Consider the following 26,982-nt stretch of genomic DNA (forward strand, 5'->3'; position numbering starts at 1 on the left):
TCAAGGACACTTAAGGACACCACGCTTGTGTCATTTCTTTATAGTTTGTTTCTGAAGGTGTGTCTCCCAGGCTGGGGAGGATGCATGAGGACCTGGCCTTCATCCCCAGAATTTGTGTAAAAAGCTAGGCATGGTGATGTAGCTTATAATCCCTTTGTTGGAGGAGCTGGAGGCAGACAGATGCCTACAGCTTACTGGCCGCAGACCTAGCCAAACCAGCAGGTTCTGGACCAATGAGAGACATTGTTTCAACAAACAGGTAGATGGCAGCTGAGCTGTACCTGGGGTTGAGCTCTCTCTGGCTTCCACAAGTACCCATGTGCACAAACACACACATAAACACTCAGAGAAAGGGTAGAGAGAAGGGGGGAGGGAGATTCTTACACTATTAGGGTGAAGTTTATGTGCTATTAAAAATAGGATTCCTGTATAAGAAGTAAACCTGAGGGGAACAGTTTGGGAGGCAAATGGAAGAAACTGGCTCTCTGGTAACATCTACTCTTTCTCACCCTGGGTCAGCAATAACAGGCAGATTCACAGCACAAAGAAGGAAGAGCCCCGAGGGAGCCTGTCCACACCACCCCTCCGCTGCAGCTCCCGAGGGCAGAGCGTCCACTCCCAGCATTCCTCGCCATTGGTTGGTGACCTCTTCCTGTTGTTTTGGTGCTCACCTCCCAGCACCGAGCATCCAGTGGGGCTGGTTGCCATGGTCCCTTTGTAGTCACTGCTTTCTTGTGCTTCTCACGCTGCTGGCTCTGAAAATGGCCCATGGATGCACTTGGGACCATCAGACTTCACCTGCTGTGTGTTCCCAGAACACTAGTTTCCTGCTCTCTTCCCTGTTAGAGAACCATGGTGCAAAACTCCTCCTTCCTTTTATCTTCTCCAGTCAGCCATGCAGTCATCAGATTGTTAGCACCTCCCACTTGTAACAAACTCCATCTCCTTCCTCACCGCTTTCCGCATTACATCTTGCTTCTTGGAATACGTCACTCTACGTCACTCTTCCTTCAGGGTAGCTTCGCACTTTTCCATTCATGGTAGCTATGCCTTATCCCTTGCCGTGCTGGCTTCTTCATTAGCATCAGCCCCCTTTCTGTCACAGTGCAGTCTTCTTGGGGGGATGTCTGCACAGACGCTGAGTTGTCCCTTCCCTATGTGCCTCTTAGACAGACTGAATGGTGGCCGAAGGGAGAAGGGTGTGGGATGTGAAGTGAGCTGACTCCTCTGTTGATGTTTCTTTTCTGTCTCTGCAGGAGTTGCCAGCACAGGAAACAGTAGAAGACCTCAAAGGTAGAGTGATGTCACTGTTTGACATTTAATCACAGTTACATCCTTGGGGAAATGATTGTTTTTAGAAAAGATTTATTTTTAATCATGTGTATATGTGTGTATTTCTATGTGTGCACACAAGCTCGCACAGATGAGTGCAGGTGTCCACAGAGGCGAGGAGAGTGTTTCTGACCCCCTGGAGCTGGGGTCACAGGCAGTTGTGAACTTCCTGATATGGGTGCTGGGAACTGAACTGGGACCCTCCGCAGGAGTTTTAAACACTCTTAACTGTGAGCTGCCTCTCCAGCTCTAAGGTGAAGGTGTTAAGGGTCAGAGCTGGGAGTCTTTCTTGGAGGGGCCTGCTCCCAGGGGACATGTGACCACACTGAAGGCTTTTTGATTGTCATAATGAGGAGAGTGTGCTGCTGAGTTGTGCAGGTGGAGGTCAGGATAGTGCTCCTAGTGTTATGGGGTGCACACGGCGATCCCCACAGAGCAAAGAAAGCGCTTGGTTGACCTGTTGACTGGACCGCTGTTGTTTCCCTTGGTTTTGCAGTGTATCTCAGGGGGTCACATTATCAGATATCCTGCATGTCAGGCGTTTATATTATGATTCATAGTGGATGCAAAATGACAGTTATGAAGAAATAAAGAAATAATGGTATGGTTGGGGGTCACCACAACATGAGGAAATGTGTTAAAGGGACCCAGCATTAGGAAGGTGGAGGGCCACTGGTCTAGAGGGATCGTGTAACTTGCTCAAGATGAGAAGGTGATGGGAGACAGAGTCAAGCAAGCAAGCCCTTTCCAACCACAGGGCCTGAGCATGTGATTTAGACCACGCTGCTCTGCTTCTTGAGGTCCCAGCACAGTGAAAATGAAAGTGTGAGTCCCTGTGGTAGTGCAGACCATGCAGGAGCCACAGTAGAAAGGGCATTCTAGAAGGGCCTAGGATGGCTCATAGGTAAAGTACTTGCCTTGTAAACATGAAGACCCAAGTCAGATCCCTAGAACTCACCCACATAAAAAAAAGTTGGGTGTGGTACATACTTGCAATCCCAGGACTTAGGAGGCAGAGACAGGGGAATCCCTGAGGCTTGCTAGCCAGCCAGCCTAGCCCAGTGGGTAAGTTTCAGACCAGTGAGAGACCTGGACTCAAAGAACAAGGTGAATGGTGTCTGAAAGAATGGCAGCTGAGGTAGATCTTGGCCCTCCACATACAAACTCATGTGCACACACCAGTTTGTACATACACACATGCACAATACACACATACACACACACACACACACACACACACAGAGAGAGAGAGAGAGAGAGAGAGAGAGAGAGAGAGAGAGAGAGAGAGACCTCTGAGTGTTTGCTGCTGGGTTTGGTTTTGGTTTTAAATGTCTCACTTGGAGGCATTAAACATCATTGCAGATGTGTCTCATGTCACCCCTGGTCATTCATTTCAGGTGTCGTTCTGTCAGAGGATCAGCAGGAGGCAGTGGTGTCATCTACCTCGCCTGGCATCAAGTCAGAAAGCCTACCTGCTTCTCAGGGACATACACTGGAACCCACTCCCAGACCGGCAGGACCAGTGAAGCCAGTAACCACAGAGATCCTCACAGGAAGAAAAGGGAAAGAACCAGGGGCCACTGGCCTGCGCCCAGCCCGCCACAGGTCTGAGAGTGGCTTGGTGAACACTGGGGCCTTGAAGAAGTTGCCACCCCTGTCGTTGTCCCAGTATGACCTCCTAGAAACTGACGTCTCCTTCCAGCCATGGGGCAGTGAGCACTCCGCTCTGATTCCACAGACCACCAATTGTCTCCAGAATCCCACCAGGGCACAGTCACAGAGCAGATCACCCCAAGACAGCTTGAGCAGCAGCTGCTGTCAGTGCAACACAGTCTTGGCCAAACCCATGAAAGAGGAGGAGCTGACCCAGACATGTGGTCAGGTGGAACTGCCCTTGAATCAGGAGGTAATTGACTCCGACGGTGAAGTTGCAGTGACCCTCATTGATACCTCCCAGCCTGGAGAACCACTGAGTCTGCATGAACCCATTAAGATAGTTATCACAATGAGCAGCACCCCAAACTCCATGAGTGACCTAGAGAGTTCCCTGCAGCTAAAGGTAACCAGCTCCGCCGAAACCAGGGTCAGGCCTGATGCAGAGTCTTCTGGTCCAGGAGTGGCGGGTCCTGAAGACCCTGAGCAGGTCAGAGTTCCTTTGATCACCCTCGAGCTAACTGAGAACGGAGGAAGAAGAGGCGTCTCTTGTCCTGCAAGAAACGGAGGAGAAAGGACCCCAGAGAGAATGGAGAGGATGTCATCTGATCTAGGTTCTGCCTGTGGATCTGGGGACCAGGAGTGTAGTACCAAGGATGGCAGTCACACCCCAAGGTTTGCCTGTGAACCAAGCTCCTCACCTGCACCACTCTCACCCAGGGTGGACCCTGAGTCTGAGGGAAGCAGGGAAGGACAGGCTAACCTTGACCCAGCCTCTTGCAAGAGCAGCCATGAGAAAAGGCACGCCCGTGTGCTCAGTGTGGACAGTGGGACTGATGTCTTCTTGAGCCGGAGTGCCAAGGAGGTGGTCAGTGACAGCGAGAAACCCATCCCAACATCCAAATCAGACCTGGAAGCCAAGGAAGGACAGATTCCGAATGAGTCCAACTTCCTAGAGTTTGTGTCCCTATTGGAATCCATTAATACATCCAAAGTGGTAGGCCCGGACTCGGCAGCAGAGCAGAAAGGAGCAAATCAGGGTCCTGAAGGTAAGACTCCACCCACGTCTCCTTGATGACATCACAGCAGGGATGTCAATCTGTCCTTTGACTGTGTTATACAATCTAGGGCATCAGCTCTCAGGGAATGCTTTGTTGCTTGGGGTGTGTGTGTGTGTGTGTGTGTGTGTGTGTGTGCACGTGTGTGCGCGTGCGCGCGCGCAAGTGTGTGTGTGCACATTCACCTATGTGCATTTGTGCACTCACACATTCATGTGTGGTTGCACATGTCAGTGAATCTGTGTATAGCACATGTACAGAGGTCAGAGGGCAGCCCTCAGATGCCTTCCATCTTTTCTTTCAGATGGGTCACATTGTCCTGGTCTTCACTATGTAGGCCAGGCTAGCTATCCTATGATTTTCCAGGGATCTACCTGTCTCCACCTCCCATCTTGCAACATTGGGATTATATGCCACCACACCCAGCTTTTTTTTTTTTTTTTTTTTTTTTTTTGTAGGTTCTGGAAATCTGAACTCAGCTCCTTGTGCTTGTGGGGCAACTATTGATTGCTGTCTCTGCAACCATGTTGCTTATTTCTGCTGCCCAAACTTATTACATGTGCTGATCCTGAGCTGTGATGAGCACCCCTTATCCAAAATGCTTGGAAACTGGCATGGTTCAGATTTGGGGTATCTTCAGGTTTTAGAATATTCACCTGCACACAATGAGGTATTTTTTGGGTAATTCCTACAGTACTCATGTGTATGTTCACACTCATTTCTGTCCTGGCTCTACCCCATACACAGCCATGTATGGCTATATGCTGCTGTGTTCCGACTGTGCCTTGTCACATGAGGTCAGGTCTAAGTTTCCTCTTGCAATGTCATGTTGCTGCTCAGAAAGTTATGGATCTTGGAGAATTTCCAGATTCTGGTTTTTGGGGGTGGGGAAGCCCCACCTGCATCCACTCACTCCATAGGAATCTTAAGGCTTTACAAGGAGTTTCCAGCTTCTCTAGAATCCAAGGATGTTTACTTCCAGGGAAAGAAGCAATTGTTTCCTACAGTGCCAACAAGTGGAGAACAGATGTCTCTTCCCGTATAGGCCACATGCCTTCTTTAAAAGTTCAGCACAAAGCACATTTCTGTTGAGGACCCTACATTGGGCACTGAGGAGAACTCATTTGGTTAAATGTTTGCATGTGAGCATGAGGACCTGAGTTTGATCCCCTAGTACCCTTGGAGAAAATAAACTTAGGCATGGCAGTAAGTATCTGTAATCCCAGCGCTGGGGAGATGGAGGTAGGAGAATCCCTGGGAACCAACCAGCTAACCAGTCTAACCTAACTGGCAAGTTCTAGATTCAGTGAAAGACTCTGCCTCAAAAAACAATGATAAGAACAGTCCAGGAAGACACGTGCTATTTCCCTTTGGCTCTGTGTGCAACTGCATATACTAGTGTGCAGGTGTACACACAAGTGCACACACACACACACACACACACACACACACACCCTTACTTTTCCTATAAAATTATGTTTCAGAATGTGGAACCTCCAAGTTGCACACATCATAACAAATCCTTCTGTAGTTCTTGATTCATGCCAAGTGTGGTCCTAAGCCCTTTATTTACATTGTCTAGAGTGGCTACATCCTGCCTTAGCTGCTCCCAGCTAAGTGAGTCCGTACTCACTCTTCTTTTGCCTAATACTGTCATCAGTTATTGGTACCAGGACCTCTCTCGAGTATCCAGAATTAGAGTGTGAATTAATCTCACAGCGTATTCCCCATACGACATGGTGTTTTGCCAGTGTGATGCAAACAATCCCTCATTATGGCTCTCTTTGTGAGTGATTCTAGGCTGTAGCAAGTTGATATTTTAAACTAAGCATCTGTTTCGAGTAGTTTTCTGTCAGCCTGGTCCCATAACCAAGTCAGCCCCAAATAACACAGAGATTCTGTATTAGATATAAAGCTGTTGGCCTGTTACTAGCATTTCTTATTGTCTAGCTCTGTCTTAAATATTAACCCATTTCAATCAATCTAAGTCTTTCCATGTGGTCTTATCTTACCGGAGAGAGGGTCGGAAGTTCTGCTTTCTCGGTCCTACATGGTGAATTCCCTCCTATCTCTCCCTGAAACCTCCTTGTCTCCTCATCCCGCCTGTCTTGCTTTCCTATTGCCCAACAGGGCTTTATTCATTAACCAAAGTGAAATATATTTTCAGAATGACATCTTCCATCCTCTCCTCTTTTCTGTCTAAAACAAAAAAGAACTTTAACTTTAATGTAGTAAAATATATAACAAAACAGTTATCAAATAAGAACCACAGTTAACAATATTTAGTCCATTAAAATTTGGCAAGATTTAAAGAAAATATTTTATCATCTATCGTATCTTTGTGAGTCTGAAGTCTTATATGTAAATTATCTTTAATCCTAACTAAGGAAAACTATAACCATAGCTATCTGTTTTCAACTCCATCAAAGACCACAGAAGGTTAAAATATAAACTCTAGAAATGACAGAGACATTTTGCTACCTAATCAGTCACCTGAAGTTCTTCTGTAATGTTCCATCTTCAGCCTATAGGCCATAGTGTGTCTGGCAGACTCTTCAGCAGAGTAAGAAATTTCAAAATGTCCCACCTGTATTGGCAGTTTGTCAGTCACTTTTCTCTGTGTCCTGCAGAATGTCTGGCAGACTCTTTCATGAAGCAGGAAACCTGTAGCAATGTCCATCTTCTATCAGCAGTCACTTTCCTGTGGGTCCTGCATGTGCAGTTTATACATCATAAAGTCAAACAGTCCAGACAAGAGCAGTTTCTTGCCCAGATGGCTAGTCTTGCCATATTGAAAGTAAACACACAATGAGTTTCTTCGATGTTCATCATCCTTTCTGATGATGTTGCCAGGAGAAGTTATGCCTCACTGTTAAGAAAAACCTTAAACCATTTAAAATGCTATATTCTATAAGTCTTTGAAAGGTTTGAAGAATATTTATCCATCTCAAATATGTCTCTGTATATCTAGAAAACCTAACAAACCTAACTCTAAGTTTTGACTATCATAGTTAACTATACATTACATTTCTAATTGAGCTATATAAATATAATACCTAAACAAGAAAAGAAATATACATACCACAAAATTGACCTTAAATTTGTATCAATAAATGAATATCCATTCCAAAACAAAGTATACATTTCTATACCATAATCCCTTTTTTACCTTTAAAAGAGATTGGTTGTGATCATTAACCATTTATAAACAAGCCAATTTAAATGAAAACAAACAAACAATATTTGGGAATTTGGGTGTCGTTCTTTCCAAACTGCTTCCTGCTGGTAGGGGGCGCTGTCATGGGCATCCTAAGAAGACAAAGAAATCCTGGATGTAGTGGTCTGCAGGGCTGCCTTGTCACAGTTGTTCTGAATGTTGGATCACCTGGGACACTGCTTCAGAGGGTCTTGTTTGAGCAAACCATGTTAGTCTGAAAGGAATCCACGGCTTTTTATTTTCTGTGGAAACAAAAATAGAAATTATTTTCCTCAGTAACCTGTCCTTAGACTTAAATTTGGAAGTCAAAACATTTTTAAAATATGTAAATTGGATTAATTTAGCAGCATTAATAATCAAGTGTATTGTAGCAATTATTGGTTTCTTAGCAATTGAGCAATTGAAAGACAATATCATAGCATATAGTGTGCAGACTCTTTGTGTGCTTTTTATCTTTACGTGGATTTTTTATTATTCTATTTCTTTTATTTTTTGAGACAGGGTTTCTCTGTGTAACTTTGGCTGCCCTGGAATTTAGTCCATACACCAGGTTTACTTTGAAATCACAGAGATCCGCTTGCCTCTGCCTCTCGAATGCTGGAATTAAAGGCATGTACCACCATACCTAGCTACTCTCTCCAGCTGCTCATACACACCATTAAATTGTTAGCAACGCTTCTTAAAAGCCATGCAGGTGTTTTGTTTTTTTTTTTTTTTTTTTTTTTTTTTTTTTTTTGCCACCTATGCTGAGTCAGGAAACCTCCCTTAAAGGAGCCGTGCACATTTTTGCTTGTCTCTAGCAAAACAGGGCCCAAATGAGAAAAATATTGCTACCAAGAAGCCTTGCTTGTCATTGTTCTTTTATTTTTAAAACCCCTTTTAAGCTTTTGTCAAGTTTTAGGTGAAAGTTCTTGGGTCCACGTTGTTAGTGCCATTTTGTTATGCGCATGTTACTAGTATTTCTTATTGGCAAGCTCTGTCTTAAATATTAACCCACTTCTATCAGTCTAAGTATGTCCATGTGGTCTTATCTTATTGGAGAGAGGGTCTGGAGTTCTGCTCTCTCGGTCCCACATGTTGAATCTCCTCTTATCTCCCCCTCGAATCCTCCTTGTCTCCTTGTCCCATCTGTCTTGCTTTCCTATTGTCCAACAGGGCTTCATTCATTAACCAATAAGAGAAACCATATTTACAAAATGACATCTCCCATCAAAGCATCATAGAAAAACAGCCAGTGTGCAATGGGGGTGGGGCCCCAGCAGGCTGAGTTAGTTATTTTTTGTTGCTGTGACAAGATAACGGATGGTTAGCAACTTAATGAAGGAAGGGTTTATTTATGTTGGCTCAGTTTAATGGAGTGCAGTTGGCCATAGAGGGAAACATCATGGTGGCAGGTGACTCCATGGTGGCAAGAGTGTGCAGCCAGAGAACTGGGGGACAGGGATGGGGACAGGAACAGAGAGTGGGGAGTAGCTATAAACCCTTAAGGTCCTCCACCACTAACCCATTTCCTCTAGTGACACCCCATCTCCCAGTGGTTCCTTCCTGTATTAGTCACTTTTTCCTGTTGCCATGAAGAGAAGCCATGACCAAGACAGCTTCAGAAGAATGAGTTGGCAATTTCAGAGGGATAAGTGCATGACCGTCATGGTAGGGAGCTTGATAGCAGCCAGGTAGGCATGGCATTGGAGTGGTGGCTGAGAGTTCTCATCTCCATCCATGAGCATGAGGCAGGGAGAGAAGGGGGGAGGGAAGGAGGAAAGAGGGAGAGAGAGAGAGAGAGAGAGAGAGAGAGAGAGAGAGAGAGAGAGAGAGAGAGAGAGAGCGCTAAGAGTGATGTGGGCTTTTGAAACCTCAAAGTCCAAGTGACATCCCCCTACAAAGCCACACCTTCTAATCCTTCCCAAATAGTCCTGCTAACTGGAGACCAAGTATTTAAATATATGAGCCCATGGAGAGTAGTCTCATTCAAACAACACTTCCCAAGCAGAACCACTAACTGGAGACCAGATGTTCAAACATATGAGCTTGCAAGGGGCTTTTCAGATTCAGATAACAGCATGAGGGTTCTGTGGGAGGACCAGGGCTGGCTGCTGAGATTGTGATTGTCCCAAAGGAGGAAGTGTCAGTGGCCGAAGGGCATGGGCCAGAGACTCAACTCCATGCTGACACCTACAGAGACCATTACTTAGGTGAAGTTGGGATTCTGGACTGCACCATAATTTCAGGATGAGCCAGCATGTGCCAGAGTTGAAATTTGTTGAGAGAAAAATTTAAAATAGATACAAATGTGGTGGTTAATAGAGAGGTATTTAGGAACCACACAATCGAGAGAGTGGGGGACTTTTCAAGAGAGTCACACTCAAGTGCCTTTGCAGTAGTTGTAGATAAAGAGTTTGGTGGCTTCTAAGGCCACATCACTGGTCCCTGGTGTTTACTACATGGAACCACAGCTGATACGCAAACCCTGTTTAAGATCCATGAGGACCAATCTTGTCAACTTGAAGTGAATCTTGTTGACAGTTTCATCAAGAAGAGGCAGCCTCATTTGGAGAACTGCTTCCATTGGATAAGCCTAAGGACTTGTCTTTGGGGCCTTTGCTTGATTGCTAATTGATGGAGGAGGGCCCAGCCCATTGTGGGTATGCTATCCCCAGGCAGGTAGTCTGGAGTATATAAGAAAGGTAGCTCAGCACAAGAGGGAAGCAAGCCAGTAAGCAGTGTTCCTCTGTGGCCCTTGCCTTGGCTTCCCTGAATGATGAGCTGTATGTACCTTGTTCACTAAAAATAAACCCTTTCCTCCCCAAGTTGCTTTTTTGGTCAGAGTGTTTTATGACATCAGTGGAGAAGCAAACTACAACAGATGTCTTCATTGTAAACAAAAGTTTGTACTCTAGAAATCTCAGGGTCACATCTGGAGAGCACTTAAGACTATATATAAACCTTAAGCAAGGAGCCCTTGCTTTTTTAACATTCTTATTCAAAATATCTCCATAAGAAATATGAAACACTTTTGCTATTATTTTTTATTTCGTTTTGCATTCCAACCACAGATATCACACACACACACACACACACATGCATGCCCGCACACACACACATGCATGCCCGCACACACACACACACACACACACACACATATACACACACACACATGCATGCCGGCACGCGCGCGCGCGCACACACACACACACACACACACACACACATCCTTCTACCCCCTCATGCCCCCCTCCCCCAGCCTACCCCCAGTCCACTCTGTCTCACCAGTAAGGGCTCCCATGAGGAATCAACATAGTCTGACACAATAGGTTGGGGCAGGGCCAGGCCCCTCTCCCATGCATTAAGGCTGAGCATGGCATCCCACCATAGGGAGTGGCCTCCAACAAGTTAGCTCATGTACCAGGTTTGTATTGTGGTCCTGCTGCCAGGGGACCCTCAGCTAGTTCAAGTTTCACAACTGTCTTCCACATATGGTGGGCCTAGTTCGGTCCCCTGGAGTCTCCCCAATTTTAGGTCTAGAGTTAATGAGTTTCGACAAGTTTGGTTTAGCTGTCTGTGTAGATTTCTCCATCGTGATTTTGACCTCCCATTCTTATATATTCCCTCCTCCTCTTTGACTGAATTCCCAGAGCTTGGTCTCGTTTTGGTTGCGGATCTCTGCATCTGGTTCCATCAATTACTGGATGAAGGCTCTATATGATTGTTGGGGTGTTCACCAATTTGGTTACAGGGGTAGGCCAGTTCGGGCATCCTTTCACTATTGCTAGGAGTCATAGCTGGGGTCCTCTTTGTGGATTCTTGAGAGTTACCCTAGCACAAGATTTCTCCCTAAGTCCATAGTGGCTCTCTCTATTAAGATATCTCTTTCATTGCTCTTCCACTGCATCCCCCCCCACACACACACCTGGGCCATCTCATTCCCTCCTGTTATTATCCCCCTCCCCTCCTTACCTCCCTCACACAGTTGCCCCTGTATATCTCATCTAATTTCCCTTCTCAGGGTGATCCATGTGTCCCTCTTAGGGTTATCCTTGTTACCTAGCTTCTCTGGAGCTGTAGATTATCATCTGGCTATCCGTTGCTTTACATTTAATATCTACTTATGAGTGATTACATACCATGTTTGTCTTTCTGAGTCTGGTTACCTCACTCAGGATGTTTTTTTTCTAGTCCCATCCATTTGCCGGGAAATTTCATGAGGTCATTTTTACAGCTGAGTAGTACTCCATTGTGTAAATGTACCACATTTTCCCTATTCACTCTCTGGTTGAGGGGCATCTAGGTTGTTTCCAGGTCTTTGTTATTACAAATAATGTTGCTATGAACATTGTTGAGCAAGTGTCTTCATGGTATGATTGAGTGTCCTTTGGGTATATGCCCAAGAGTGGTATCCCTAGGTCTTGAGGTAGGTTGTTTCCCAATTTTCTTAGAAAACACCATACTAATTTTCAAAATGGCTGTACAAGTTTGCATTCCCACCAGCAGTAGAGGAGTGGTCCCTTTTGGCTCTCCATCCTTTCCAACAAAAGCTGTCTTCAGTATTTTTGATTTTACATTCTGGCAGGTGTGAGATGGTATCTCAGAGTCATTTTGCTTTTCCCTGATGATTAAGGATGTTAAGCACTTCCTTAAATGTCTTTAGACAATTTGAGATTCTTCTGTTGAGAATTCTCTGTTTATATCTGTACCCCATTTTTCAGTTTGATTATTTTGTATTTTGATATCTAATTCTTGAGTTCTTTATATATTTTGGAGATCAGCCCTCTGTCAGATATGGGGTTGGTGGAGATCTTTTCCCATTCTCTAGGCTGTAGTTTTGTCTTATGTCTATCAGCAACTTTGACAGCAACTGTTAACAAAGCTGGCATCCTGTCAGATGGAATGAGGCTTCAGCCAGACTCCAGACTGTCTTTTCTTCCTATATCCCTATGATTCCTCTGTCTTCCTGCCTCAAGAGTGGGACTAGACTGTGTGTCTTCTTCAGAAAAGAAGAGAAAGGCCCAACAAGCCTTGTGCCTGGAGGTTGTTGGCACCAGTATTCAGTATTCAGACCTCTTGAGTTTTGCCTTGGCTAAGTACTATTCTCTCTCTCTCTGAAGAATAATTGGTTACTGTAATCTGAATGTCCAGTTCTGGGATTTGCCTATATGGCAAGATAGCTGTGTGAGGAGACATTGGAGGTCTGTGGCATCTCTTTTAGTCATAGTTCTTATTAACAGGAGGACGCAGCTGGACCTTGGATCTGACTGGAGTGGAGCTCCTAGTTCTCCTTAGGATGCTATCCATCAGCTGAGCTATTCGAGGAAAGGCAGTGAATGGTCCTTAGCCCTCACATCATCCTTCAACTAAAGGCTCATCCTCCTGGTTCTGCAGAGGCTGGGGCAGGAGGATTGAGGTCAATGGGGAGAGCCTGTCTAAAAACCCAAACCAAAGCAACAACTAATAACAACATCAAGTTTGTTTGATTTCATTTTTTGTCGTGTGTGTGTGTGTGTGTGTGTGTGTGTGTGTGTGTGTGTGTCTAAATACAGATACCCACAGCCACCAGCTCAGAACAGAACAAGCAAAAGTTTTCTCAGAACAGGATCAGCTGATTTGTACAGCAGTTTAAAGCCAGGAAGGTTGTACACAGCTTCTAGGTGAGGGTGAGGATTGGGGTTTCTTTTTTGACTTGGATGGAAGCTGTTGAATGGAGAAGCTGGACATGGACTGTCTTGTGCAGTTGGTTAGGGCTGAGAGTTCAGCTTTGTTTACCTGGAAATACTGAAAATGGGGACAGACACAGATGTCACAGAGCATGGATGGCTTCCTGGACTGTTTGCTAGTGGTAACCTGATGTCTACCAGGCTTGACTCTCCCATGGCCCTGGTCCTGGACTGGGTCTGAAGGGAATGTGTGGGTTTCTGGCTTCTTCAGCTATGGATTGGAGATCTCTGTGTATATTAACTGGTCATCATTCTTTTGTTTGTGCAGTCTCTGAACTTCTAGAAATTTCTACAAAACTGTAACCTAAATGTGCTATGTACACAAAGATTTTTATCTATGGAAGAATTGTCTATGACATAGGTGTGTGATTTTCCTCAGGGAGGCATAAACCAGTACTCCAGATAGGGCATCAAGACAGACTAAAGAAACCTTTCATCCAGCCGAGCTTAGTGACTCAGTGAGTTTATTGCTATTCAAAGGCAGCTGCATCACCACACAACCCTTCCACCATCAGTGATGCCTCACTAAACTGTCATCTCTGGGTGTCCTACACAACTTTCTGGCCAAACGACAAGTCAGAGTCTCCTCCAGGAGACTGCCAATTAAAAAATGCTACCCAAACCCCAATTTTTGCTTGTGATCTCAGGAAGGAGCTGTGGGAAGCTTGTACATGTCCTCCTGCTGTGAGCTTCCCTCCTGGAGAAAGTGTTTCCATTCTGAAGAAGTATCTACACCTCAGAAAAGGGAAACAGTTGAAGTTTGCAAGGATCTTGTTAACATGCCACACTGTATCTGCAGAGGTAACTATTTTAGGATGACTTGGAAGATTATCTAGAAACATTTGAGAACATTAATCTTTAAAGTAAATATGATAGTTAAAAGGGGGTGTGTGGTGGTTTGAATGAAAATAGCCCCCCGGGCTCATAAGGAGTGGCACCATTAGGAGGTGTGGCCTTGTTGGAGTAGGTGTGGTCTTGTTGCAGGAAGTGTGTTACTGGGGGTAGACTTTGAAGTTTCAGAAGTCAAGCCAGGCCCAAAGTCACTTTCCCTCCTGCCTGCTAATCTGGATATAGAACTCACAGCTATTTCTCCAGCACCATGTCTGCCTGCAAGCTGCCATGTTTCCTGCCATGACGTTAATGAACTAAACCTCTGAACCGTAAGCCACCCCAATTAAATGCTTTCCTTTATAAAAAGTTGCTGTGGTCATGGTGTCTCTTCATAGCAATAGAAACCCTAACTAAGGCAGGGTATCTTTAGTACTGCTTCATTTTATGAAAAATGTTTCATATCTAAGAAAATAAAAATTCCAGTGAGCTCTGGTGAAAGAGAAAACACCTGGATTAGGGGGCCTGGAGAGATGGCCCATATACTGACCTGAGGAATGTCCACATTAAGGGAGATGACCGAAGATGCTGGAGATGAGCAGATGCACCTGGCAGTGTGGTGCGGGGCTTCCTTACATGGCCCTCTTCTGAGATGGGGCCTGGCATGGCTATTTGTTCTGGTTTCATGCTTTTCTGGACAGCTGTGAGTACTGCCTGCCTGACAGACTGTCAAATGAAATCCAAACATTTTTTGTTAATTCCAGAGACACTTGCCACTGATGTGCTGGGAATGCTTAGTGTCAGGACCACTCAGAAGCCAGCAATTTCCTCCAGTGACTGGAAAGAAGTCCAGGGATGAACTGCTGTGGTCATGTGGTTGACATCCTTAGACACATCACTCCAGTTTCAGTCCTATGGTGTGTCTTTTCTCCGTATGTGGTGTGTGTGTGTGTGTGTGTGTGTGTGTGTGTGTGTGTGTACATGTGTGCATGCATATAGAGGTAAGGAGTCTTTCTCTATTTCTTCCCACCTTGTCTTATGAGGTAGGATCACTCCTTGAACCTGGAGCACAGTGGTCCAGCTAGGCCAGCAATTTTCAGGGACCTGCCTGTCTCCATCTCCCAGCACTGATGCTGTAGATATGCACCACAGTGCTTGTCTAGTTTGGTGGGTCCCAGGGTCAAACTGAGGTCCTCACACTGGCACAGCGAGCACCTTATCCACTGGGCCATTTTCCCTGCCCCTCAATAGTGTGTCTTGAAAGGGCCTGTAGGTTCAGACCTTTTGTCCCTGTTTTCAGGTCCAGGCTGAGACCCTTCAGAGTTGACCATTTACACAGAAGACGGTGACACTGTCTTCTGTGTAACTTTCTCTGTGTGTCCATACATAATCCAGGTGCATTCTTCACTTCTCATAGTAGCATAAGCCAAGACCCTTAGTCTAGACCACTGTCTAGAGATGATTTAAAACAACCCCTCCCCTCTCATCTGTATCTGCTGATTTCTGAGCAGTTTTGCACCTTCAGGTAGTATCAGCAAACCGTGAGTGTGGGTCATGCTGTGCCTTCTTCCATGGCCCTGAGCTGGTAGTTCCAAGTCAGTAGCAATCAACAGATGTCTGCCTTCCCAAGGGGCCATTCTGCCTTTAGCTAGAAGATTGGCTTGTAGAGAACAAGTGGCTAGAAAGATGGTGAGGTTTTAAAATGGTCAGTAGGATCAGAAGCAGATTGTCTACTGTAGTCTTCTGTTTTTAAATCTGAGGCTGAGCATTTGTGTGTTAGGGCCCTTTCATGTATGTGTATGGGGATTCCAATAGGATAGTGGATGTCACTGAGTCCCTGAGTCCCTTGGCAGAGCAGATAATGACTGTGGATGTCTGAACAACTTGTCTCAAATGTATGTACATGTCTGTGTTTCAAATATATTTGTAGGCATTCATACTTAGTGAAAGGACCATCTATCTAGGAACCCTTCTTTCCTCCCTTCTTCTCTTCCTCCCCTCTCTCTTTTCTCTCTCTGTCATTTATGCAGAATCTCAGTGTATGCTAACCTCAAACTCCTGGGGATCCTCCTGCTTCAGCCTCCTGAGTACTAAGATTATAGGTATACACAGTCATACCCAGATTGTTTGAAGTTTTGTTGTTTGCTTGATTTTGAGTCCAGATCTCACTCTGTAGCCCAAGCTGGGGTAGAACTCACAGCTATCCTCCTGCCTCAATTTCCTAAATGCTGATATTATTGGCCTAACTACCAGGTCAGAGTCTTCATCCTTTTCATACTTCAGGACTGTTATTTTATTCCCTGAACACTGAGCTAGTTTTCCTATTTCCTGTTAACATGGAAAACTGTATCTTCCAGATCATGCCTCCCCAGAGACCAAGGAGGAAGCTATGGAGAGTGAAAAACTCAGTGGGCAGGATCCGAAGCCAGGAAAACCAGACTTGCCAAGCCAAGACCATGCAATTGCCAGTCCCGTGTTCACACAGCCTGCCAAGACCACAGCACTGTAAGGAAGACTTGGTCACTTGATGATGCTTGGAATGTGAAGTGGCCTCTGCGATCAGAGGCTCTTTGTCATACTTTGGGGAGGGTAAAGAATTCCGTGTGTGTGTGTGTGTGTGTGTGTGTGTGTGTGTGTGTGTGTGTGTGTGTGTGGTGCACATGCTAGATGTTGAACATCTCAGTAGCTCACCACTCTCACTGAACCTGGAGCTTACCAGTTTAGCTACACTGGTTGACCAGGGAGCCTGGGGAATCCTGCTGTCTCCTCCCTAGCCTAGGGATTATCGGGAAGTGCCTTAATGCTTGGCTTTTGTTCACATGGGTCCTAGGCATCAGAACTCAGGTTCTCACACCTGCATGGTGAGCACTTTACCACTGAGTCATCTCCCCAGCCCCTTGCAATCTGTCTTAGTTAGAGTTACTATTGCTGTGATAAAACACCATGTCCAAAAGCCACTTGAGCTAGAAATGGTTTGTTTCACTCAAAGCTCTATGTAACAGTTCACCATCAAAAGCAGTGAGGGCAGGAACTCAAGAAGGGCAGGAACCTGGAAGCAGGAGTTGATGCAAAACTCACAGAGGTGTGCTGCTTACTGGCTTGCTCCCCATGGCTTGATAAATTATAGAGCTTTCTTACAGCACTCATGACTACTGGCCCAAGGGTGGCCCAGCTCATAATGGGCTGGGTCCTCCCCCATCAATCACTAATTAAGAAATTGCCCAACAAGTTTGTTGATAGCCATTATCTTATGGAGGCATTTTCTCAATTGAGGCTCCCTCCTCTCTGCTGACTCTAGCTTGTGTCAAGTTGACATAAAACTAGCCAGCATAACATCCTTAAAGCTTTTGTATGTATTAAGTTTCCAGGGAAGTCGGCAAAGGCAGATCATCTACAGAGTGACTTCCCAACAAGACAGCTCAGTGTTGCAGGTCATCAGTGGGCCGGAGACATCTGTGCAAGAGGAAATGTCCCTGGGTGCCATGCACGTCTTCATCGATGAGCACGGTGAGTCTTAAAGAACTCCTGGGGAGCAAGAAGCAGGACAGCCATGGCTTTCTTGGGAGCTCTGCTTGATCTATACTCTAAGTGTTAGTTAAATATTACAGCAGTAAGACAGTCCTGGGACTGCCTTGGAGTATTCTGGGAGGTTCTCCGCCCTTTCTGCCTTGCCAGGTGCTATGCTTATTATACCTGCAGTGTGCTACTCACCCTTGATGCCTCATTTCCAAGAAGTTTTCAGGCAAACCTCAGAGTTAGCCAGGTACATCTGATTTTTGCTCTTTTAAAACTTTTTTTTTTTTTTTTTCCTGACACAAGGCTTTATATAGCTTGGGCTAGCCTCCAAATAACTATATAGCTCAGACTGACCTTGAACTTTCAGACTGACCTTGAACTTTCAGACTGACCTTGAACTTTCAAACTGACCTTGAATTTGTGACGCTCCAGCCCTTACCTTCTGAGTGCTGGGATGCCAGGTGTATGCGAACATGCTCAGCTTATGTGGTCCTAGGGTGGAAACCAGAGTTCTGTACATGCCAGACATGCAGTCTACCCACTGAGCACATCCCTGGGCCCTGCATTTTGCTCTCTAAACACCCAATTCTTTACCTTTATCTGCACTGTTACAATAGTCATTTCTTGTCTTATAATAATGTGCTAATGATATTTCCTTCCCCAAGTGGAGACTACATCAGGGCACATGCACAGTGCCTGGTAAATATTTATTAGATATTGTTAAATATATGATCCTCATAGCTTTTCTTGGTGGCTTCATATAAAAATAAAATAGTTCTACGAGGACTCATCATCGATTTGGTTGACTCTGAGACCAAAGACATGGGACATGGGCTCTGGTTGTTCTGGGCTAGGTCTTGGCTGGCATCCTTTTTAATTTTTAAAGTTATTTTTAAATCGCTATACCAAGTAACAGGTTTCTTTATAGGGTTTCCACACTGGTTTAGTTTTAGTCTGCTCTCCCCTATCTCCCAGCCCCCGTCCTTGCCTGAACCCTCCCATCCCATATTGGCCTTCCACTTTTGAAATCACATGTGTTCTAGTTCCACTCACTCCTTCCATGGATGCCTCTTTTTATTCCTCCTGGTCCCTTTCTAGTTTCTCAGTCTCTATACACACCCACTCCAATATAAACACAAATATATACAAACTGGAAACGAGAAGCTAGGGCCCGCCTGTGAGAAAGCATGTGCTGTTTGTCTGTCTGCATGGCTCCAGTCCACTGTCAGTTACTGAGTACTCAGGATGCTGACTTCTGTGGCCTTATCTAGCTCATTATCCTCTCTCTCTCTCTCTCTCTCTCTCTCTCTCTCTCTCTCTCTCTCTCTCTCTCACACACACACACACACACACACACACATTATACTCAAGCACTCACATGTACATACATACACACATACACTTTTATCTAAGCGTCCAGAAGACGGAGGCCAGGCTTTGGCTTTGTTTGGCACTTTGGAGCTGAGCCCCACTTGGCAGTTGTCTCCAACAGGGAGTTGACTGCATTTCCTGGGGCCCCAGAGGAAGGTGCTCCTTGGGACCAGGAGATTTCATTAGGGCAGAAGCTGAGCTCCATACCTCAATACCCAGGACATGCCAGCCAAACTAACTTAGCTCTGCAAATGAGTTGCACCTTTCCTTCTCTTGACCAGGCTGACACAAAGTCAGCAGCCACACTTGCTCACCTTCCCTGAGGCAGCCTGGACTCTTGGCCTCCATTTAAGTTGCAAGTTTAATGAGCCCCTTTTCATATGCAATACCTGTGTGCATGCACACAGAAACTACCTGCTCCAGCTTTCCTCCAGCCCAGCTGGTACATGAATGGAATTTAGAATAATAAACGAAGTAAAGGACTGGGGATGTATCTGCCTGTGGGGTATGATAAACCCTGAGGTAGATTCCCAGCACCACTTAATAACAATCCCACCTATAATTCCAGCACTCAAGAACAAAGCAGGAGGATCAGGAGTTCAGGGGTCTCATGACTACATAGTAAGTTCAAGGCCAGCTTGGGCTACCTGGGAAAGAATACTAAGTATTTCCCATGCCTATAATCCCAGCATAAGGTTGAGGCAGGAAGACTGATAGTTGGAGGCCAGCCCTGACACCATAGGGAGAGAAAAAGAAATTGAAAGAAAAAACTAAAGAAAAGAAGGAAACAGAAGTAAATTGACTAATAGAAAGATGCTGATAATCAGATAGATAAAAGGCAGAGATGCAATGAGTACTATGGGTGTACCAGGTAGACACACAGAACCTTTTTCTTGGTGACTTTCTTTAAAGGCCATTCTCTTTGTAAATAAACTTCTGCTTCAAATGTCTAACAGAACAAAACAAACCCAGTCATTCCACAGATAGTCTGGCAGGGCTGCCTTGAGCTTGAAGTTGATAGAAGTGAGCTTGCACTTGATAGACAATGGGACGGTACTCTTGGCTCAAATCTCATGATTTTTCAGGGGAAATCAAGTCGTGCTATTTAAAATCTGGAAATCAGAAAGAAGGCTCCTCCCAGCATCCGCCCTCTGACTGTGTCTCTCGTGCCAGGTGAGTGGGCTTTGCCTCCAGGTCTGGTAGCCTGGACAGTGCTGGGGTCCACAGGCTCCTCTGTAAATGTCAAGGCAGAGTTTTGTGTGAAATAAAAACAGGACATTATAGAAAACTCAGCAGAACCATTTTTGGGGCCATGACCCTAGTGGAAGGTGAATAGGACATGTAGGCGGAGACAGGGCAGGTGCCTGTGGGAAGGAATCTGAGCTCAGCTCTCTAGAGGCCAGGGCAACGTCTGCCCAAGGACACACTGGAAATGGGGTTGCTTCTCTCTCCCAGGCTTCTCTGCAGTAGAGGGTCTACAGGTCTTTTCTGCTTTGTTGAAAACGGGTTGAGCTGCTCATAGTTCTTAGTAGTGGGAGTTCCCTTGGTACCAAAGCAGCTTGCACAGCTAGACAGCGGCATGCCAGCTCACAATGCACAGAGCCAGCTGTTCAGCTCAACAGCTGTGGAGTATGTCTGAGGTTCCCCAGGCTTAGAGATTCTTTATGGCAATCCAAATGGTTAGGTCTCATATGGAGGTAAATCTGTTACATGTGGTAGATTAGAACTGCATGTGTGTTTGACTATGATGGTATAATTGGCATGTGGTGAGCTTCCCACATGCAGCCTTTAAGTGGTGTTTTAAGAACCTGGGGTTGTGGCTCCATTTGTAGGACCGAGTTGAAGTCTCCCATTTCAACTCCAGCTCCGCATAAACAAAGCATGGTGGCATGGGACTGTGATCCTGGCTCTTGGGAGGTGGTGGAAGCAAGAGGATACTAAATTGAAGGTCATCGTCAGCTGGAGAGCATTGTCGAGGTCATGAGACCTGGCCTCAAACAAAAGGAACAGAATCTAACTCCACTGGCCTCGTGTTTTTTTCAGGGGTGTGATGGGAATTTTCAGGGAGCCTAAAACAAAGAAAATCTTTTTCTTTGTTATCATGCACTAGCCTCTGGAATGTTCTTCATCGATAATATGATCCCATCATCAATTCTCACCTCATCAAAAATGCCAGTGCCCAATGTTTGTGCCTGGAGGTATTCCCTTCCTGCTACCCCATCCTTCCTGCCCTGCTCTGATGTGCTACACTCCTCCTGCAGGGACAGGGCCTATATTTCACCTCCTCCCTGCAACTTCCTCCAGCCTTAGGTACCATTGTGTGCACCAATCAGAGCTGGCTTTTCCAGCCAGAGACAAGCAGAATCCCTGAGCAAACAGGCACTTGAAAGGAAAGGTGTGCACCCTCCCCTCAGCTCTAGTTTTAGCACATGCAATGATTGCAGTTTGGGAGTCTCATCATCTAGCATCTAGCAGCTTTCTCAGATGACATCCCCTATTGCAGGGAAACACAGGGCTGGGAACTGTCACATCTTCTCTCCAGGGGCAGGTTGACATGTTCTTATGCTAAATTCAAAGCAAACAGAAGCCTTCTATATCATCCCCAGAGGAAAGATAGGAGCTTTGCTTTTGCTGGGTTTTTGTTTATTTCTTCTGAATAAATACATACTACTTTCTTCTCAGGTAAGTACTGATCTGAATTTACCAGTAATGCCAGTGTTCTGGGTCAAGAGAATAATATATGATAGCTGTATTTTCCATTTTTAGTAAGTGTTTATTTTCATTGTTTTTTAAATTCTTTTTTTTTTAAAATTTTGTAGGTATAGGAGTTTTGCCTGCATGTGTGTATATTATATGTGTGTAGTGCCCTTGAAGACGGAAGTGAGCCCCAGATCTCCCAGGACTGGAGTTACAGAAGGTTGTAAGCCACCCATTGGGTGCTAGGAATTAAGTGCCAGTCTTCTGAAAGAGCAGCCAGTGCTCTTAACTTCTGAGCCATTGTTCAAAATGCTAATTGACTTTATTACATATACAGGAAGCCAAAGTAAAAGAAAAATAGCAAGTGATGGACAGATGGACAGATAGGAACCTCTGCTACAGATAATTTGCCTTCTGGCTGTCCTCGAGGGCACCTCTTGGGCTGCTTTGCTGATCTTCTCATTCTTGTCACAGAGTTAGGGAAGCAGCCCCGTCCAGACAAAGGACACTTTGAGACAAACATACACTTGGGTCTGAACCGGTGTGCATGCCCAGGCTTGGGGGTGGGAGTGCAATTGTGTTTTCAGAGCCAGCTCCTCAGTGAGCTCAAACAGCATGTGGCAATCTTCCACTATAACATGCATTGCAGTGACATAGTGTGAGCTTTGAAAAACTGAAACCAGGGACCAGAGAGATGGCCCAACTTGTTGCTCTTGCAAGGGACATGAGTTCAGTTCTCTGTAGTCACATTGGATGGCTCAGACATCTGTAACTTCAGCTCCAGGGGACTCTGTGGGCACCTGTACATGCATGGTACACATGCAAACAAGTAATCACACTCACATGTACATAAATGAAAATAAAATTTGAATCACATGTGGGTGAGAAGGGCTGTGGAGTTTCCACACCACCTTAGAGAGTGGCCCCCATGCACTTGAGTTCTCTCTTTAATTTCTCCTTATTAATCCCCCCATTCTTGCTTTCTTTCACTTTCTCTGCACTGTCTTTCCAGACTAGAGTTCTTTTGCATATGTGCACTTTGGGAGTTGAATCTCCGGACCTCATGCATGCTAGGCAAGTACAGTACAGATGAACCCCATCCCCAGTGCCTCATGGGAAGATTCTAGGCAGGTGTTGCATCACTAAGCAGCACCCCATCACCTCTCTGTAGATGCCAGGCAGCACTCTACCACTGAGCTGCTCTTCCAGCCCCTCACTAGAGGATTATACCAAGCCCCTTCTGGGTAAAAAGGATGGCAGAGTTCAGTGTGAACTTGTCACAGCAGCCAGCAAACCCCTGGTGTCTGCCAGGAGAAGTGTGGTCTCAGCAGGGGCCACTTCACCCATTTGTGGAGTGGGCAGGAAAGGACATGGTATTTCCCTAGAAGCCTGTGGTCCAGCACCTTGGCATCTAGGGCAGCTTTAATATGCTGTCTCTAGCACTTAAAGTTCTGGATCCTCAACTGAAGCAAATACAAGTGTTGACTTTCAGACTGGAAGCAGCCTGGTTAGGGCTCCACAAGCTATTTACCATAGAAGGTACTGGGGGAAAAAAAAAAAAAAAGCTCTTCTCTTCTATGGTGACCTCAGTGGCTGGGAACATCTCCAACTAAATTGTTAAACTGCTGGATCCCATTACTGGCAGGAAGGCGACTCTCTTAGCCATTGTGAGGCCTAGTTGTCACATGCCAGTTTTATGTTCCAGATGCTCTGCTCTGAGTGGGGACTTGTGGGCCATGTAACTGCCATGTCTCTTTAGGAATTCCTGAAGGAAGCTGAGAAAGGAAGTTCATTTCCCCTCCTGACCCCCCCCAAAGAAAAACCACTGAAAAACAGCACACTTCCCCCCCCCACTGCCAGAGACTCCCTGAGCACCTTGAGTCACACACACATACACACACATACACACACACACACACACACACACACACACACACACACACACACACACACACGAAGCAGGTGCCTTGGGGAAGGTTATCTGATTGTGCTCTGCTTTCCCCAGAAACCTGAACTGCAGCCTTTCCAGGGGCTGCTGGGAAATACTGCCTCATGATAAACTCCCTCCATGTTTAACTGACTGGAACACAGGACTGATTTACTAGTTTAGAGCCCAGAGTGAGCTGAAAACTGATCTGGAAGTAGGTCATTAGCCCAGGAAATGGAAGAAGTTGCCTGGAAAGTTAACGAATGTTCAGAGTTGAAATGGTTCACTTCACATTGGACTTCCAATTTCAGGTTTTGTAATGAAAACACCAACCCCCCCTTGTGTATCTGTGTGTGTGTGTGTGTGTGTGTGTGTGTGTGTGTGTGTGTGTGTGCACATGTGTGTAGGTCAGAAGAGACCTCAGATATCATTTGAGACAGTCCCTCATTGGCCTAGAGCTCCCCAAACAGGCTGGGCTGGCTGCCCAGTGAGCCCCCCAGGAACTGTCTCTCCTCCTCAGTGCAGGGATTACAAACCCACATTGCCATGTTTCACATTGTGTGGGTTCTTACACTCACATCCTTACACTTGTAAGGCAAACATGTCATTGCCTGAGCTATCTCTCCAGCCCTTGTCTGATTTTTTGAGACATGCAGCCCAGGCTAGCCTTGAACTTTGGGTTCTCCTGCCTCTGTCTCCAGGTGCTGGGCTAACAGTCATGAATAAGAACTTTTATTCTTTGTTCAGCAAAGATTTCTATTTAGTTTTATCTATAAATTTCCCAAGTATTGTCTTTCCTTTGAAAGTCCCAACCTTGATGTTAGTACAGTTCTCAGCAGGGGTCGTCCACGTTGTATTTCTTTTTTTGGAGGGGAGGGAGGGCGCTCATTGGGACCTGGGCCTCACCAAGGGGCTTGCAGGCCAGTGCGCACCAAGGATCCACCATTCTCAGCCTCCCCAGTGCTGAGGTTATGAGAGCGCAACAGTACACCCAACTTTTGTGTCAGTCCTGGGGCTCAAACTTGGTCCTCATGCGTGTGTGACAGGCAAATGCTTTATCACCATCTCCTCAGCCGACAGCTGTGATGTCTCAAAGCACCTGGGTCTCAAAGGAGGGAAGCGGGCAGAGGTGTGCCAGGGATAATCACCTGACTTTTGCTTTATTCTAAAGAAGTGGAGGCCTTGAGCTTGGAAGAGCAGGAGTGAGGGACACTGCAGCAAGACTTTGAGGTGCTCACACCAGTGAGAGGTGGGAGCTCCCCAGTAAGCCTGGTCAAGTGCACTTGGCACAGCACATTTCAGCTCTGCTTGGGGATGCTTAACCTCAGGCACGAAGCTGTGTCACTGTTAATTTGAATGAGAGATGTGTGTCTTTGCTCTGTCAGCGTTGAAAAAAGACCTGGAAATTCTTGCTGCCTCTGATCACATGGAGGCCCAGGTGATGGGCCTGGAGAGGGCCTTCCTGCCGTTTCTTCCCCACACTCACTGATTCCGCAGTCTTTTTTTTTGATCACTGTTCGTCTGGCAATGGTCCTCATTCTGGGGACTCAGACACAAAGGTTAAGAGGCAGTGTTTATCCCCAGCCTAGAGTCCCAGGAACAGAAATCCAAGCCAGAAGCTGAGGCCTCACACCTGCACACACCCCAGCTGCCACACGGGGGCACACTCCATCCACTTGCTCTCCCTTTGCTGCCTCTCAGAGAGACTTCCTCTCATTCGTGTGGTCTAAAGAAAGGAGAGTTGGTCCCTGCCTTAAAGCCAGCTCCCTGTTAGAAACACGCGCGTGTGCACACACACACACACACACATACGCACGCGCGCACACACACACACACGCACACACACACCGTCTGCTGTCCTTTAGTGTCCTCAGCTGGTGAGCATGTTGCACTAACTTCTTTTCTATGGCACCCCTCTTATATCCCACCATCCGTCCATCCCACAGTGGAACCCAGGGAAGGGCAGGCAGAAGAGGTGCGCTCTCCAGGGCACAGTAAACTGCTGGTTTAAAATCTGGCGAGGATGAAGAATTTCAGCCTATGTTTTCTCTGTCACTGGGAAGCAGCATTACCCTGGGATTGTTTGGGGACCTTTCAGAGCTTTCATTAGGAAGGGGGAGCTAGGGCCAGCAAGTGCAGGGACTCCAACAACCAGCACCAAACACTGTTCACCCCAGACACACCCTGTCCCAGCCAGCCCACACAGATTCTAGATGTACCTGTTTCTTTTTGTTTGTTTGTAACAGGGTCTAACCCTGAGACTGGCCTCAGACTCCCAGCTATCCTCCTGCCTCAGCCGCTCAAGTGCTGGAATTCCATGTTGGAGCCACTGAGGGCCAGCTTAGCCTCCATCTTCTTGATTCCCTTCCAGGGCTGGCTCTTCTTGCCACCCCCACCCCCACATCCTTTCCTGATGCAATCTCCTCTGCTTTCACCCTGAATGGAACTAGTTAGCCAGGGACCAACCTAGGCTCAGGCTGCTGGAGGCCTGGTGGTGTCATCAAGACAGCCATTCCACAGAGTGGGCTGTCCACCCTCACGTGTTTCAGGAAGTGGGACTGTCTCTCGCCATCCCCTAATGAACCGTCCTGCAGTATAATGCTCATTAACACAGCAGAGAGCTTTGGCCTCAGGACCCTTTAATGCTGCAGCTGCCACAGCCCTACGGGAGGAGAAGAGGCCTGGAAAGCAGCTTTGCTTGAGGTGTGCTTTGCTAATCACAGACTTCCCTCCAGGCTGTGTGAGAGGCAGCACAGGTGACAATATATGCTTGAGATAAGGGCCCAGCCAAAGCCAGTGAAAGAGGTCCCTTGAGAGGAAGGCTGACCTACTGTTGGAGTCTGTGTTAGATGTGATGCGCGTAGTCTTGACCCTCCTCCCCACTGCTCCTGTAGCCAAAATGTCATCTATGGGAAGGCTGGCAGCCACCTTGTTATCTGTCGGCTTCCCCATCAATGGAGGCAACAGGGACCAGAAGGTCTCACAAAGTGCATGGCGTAGAGGCTTCATCCGGACATTCTGTCTAGTCTATGTAGCTCTCACACTCTCCAGGAGGGAAAAACTTCTCTCTTACAGGTGCTACTCAAAGTTCCTCCAGGTAGTCAGTAGAAAAGCGGTGGCTTAGACCCACTTTTGTTTATTCTAGAACTCACCCAAAGGTTTTGAAAAAAAAAAATACAATGTCAGCGTGGCATGGTGGCATGCCACTTTAATCTCTGTACTCAGAAGGCAGAGGCAGGGGAGTCTCTGTGAGGTTGAGGCCAGGCTGATCTACATAGTTGAGTTCCAGGCCGGCCAGGGTTACACAGTGATATCCTGTGTCAGTAAACAAAGAAAAAAATGATGAATACATAAAACCAACCCTTAGATTATAAAATAAGATATTCAAACTATTCACCCACAAAAGCTACTTATTTATTTTAAGTTTACAAGACATTTTGGTTAGTTTGTTTTGGGGGAGTGTTTAGAGATCAGAGGACAATTTGGAGGGGGATGGTAGTTTTTCTCCTGGGGTTCAAAACAAGCATCTCTACTCACTGAGCCATTTCTCTGGCTAATATTTATTTTGGAGACAGGCTCTCACATATCACAGGCCAGCCTTGAACACACTATGTAGTCTAGGATAATTCGGAACTGTGGAACCTCCTGAGTGCCAGCTTGGTCCACTTGTGAAAT

At 46.1% G+C, this 26,982-nt stretch overlaps 1 protein-coding gene across 1 annotated transcript in view; it reads left to right on the plus strand.

Moving 5' to 3' along the window:
- Pcnx2 (pecanex 2) overlaps positions 1-26,982 on the plus strand; it is a 158,332-nt gene that overhangs the window by 7,247 nt on the left and 124,103 nt on the right. Inside the window, exons 3-8 of the mRNA XM_051201422.1 lie at positions 520-637; positions 1,257-1,293; positions 2,730-4,034; positions 16,154-16,301; positions 17,158-17,303; positions 19,769-19,856. Coding sequence (XP_051057379.1) covers positions 520-637; positions 1,257-1,293; positions 2,730-4,034; positions 16,154-16,301; positions 17,158-17,303; positions 19,769-19,856 — 1,842 coding nt within the window. The remainder of the gene's footprint in view (positions 1-519; positions 638-1,256; positions 1,294-2,729; positions 4,035-16,153; positions 16,302-17,157; positions 17,304-19,768; positions 19,857-26,982) is intronic.

The sequence above is a fragment of the Phodopus roborovskii genome, unplaced genomic scaffold (assembly GCF_943737965.1).
Source record: "Phodopus roborovskii unplaced genomic scaffold, PHOROB, whole genome shotgun sequence".
In the NCBI taxonomy this organism is placed as follows: Eukaryota; Metazoa; Chordata; class Mammalia; order Rodentia; family Cricetidae; genus Phodopus; species Phodopus roborovskii.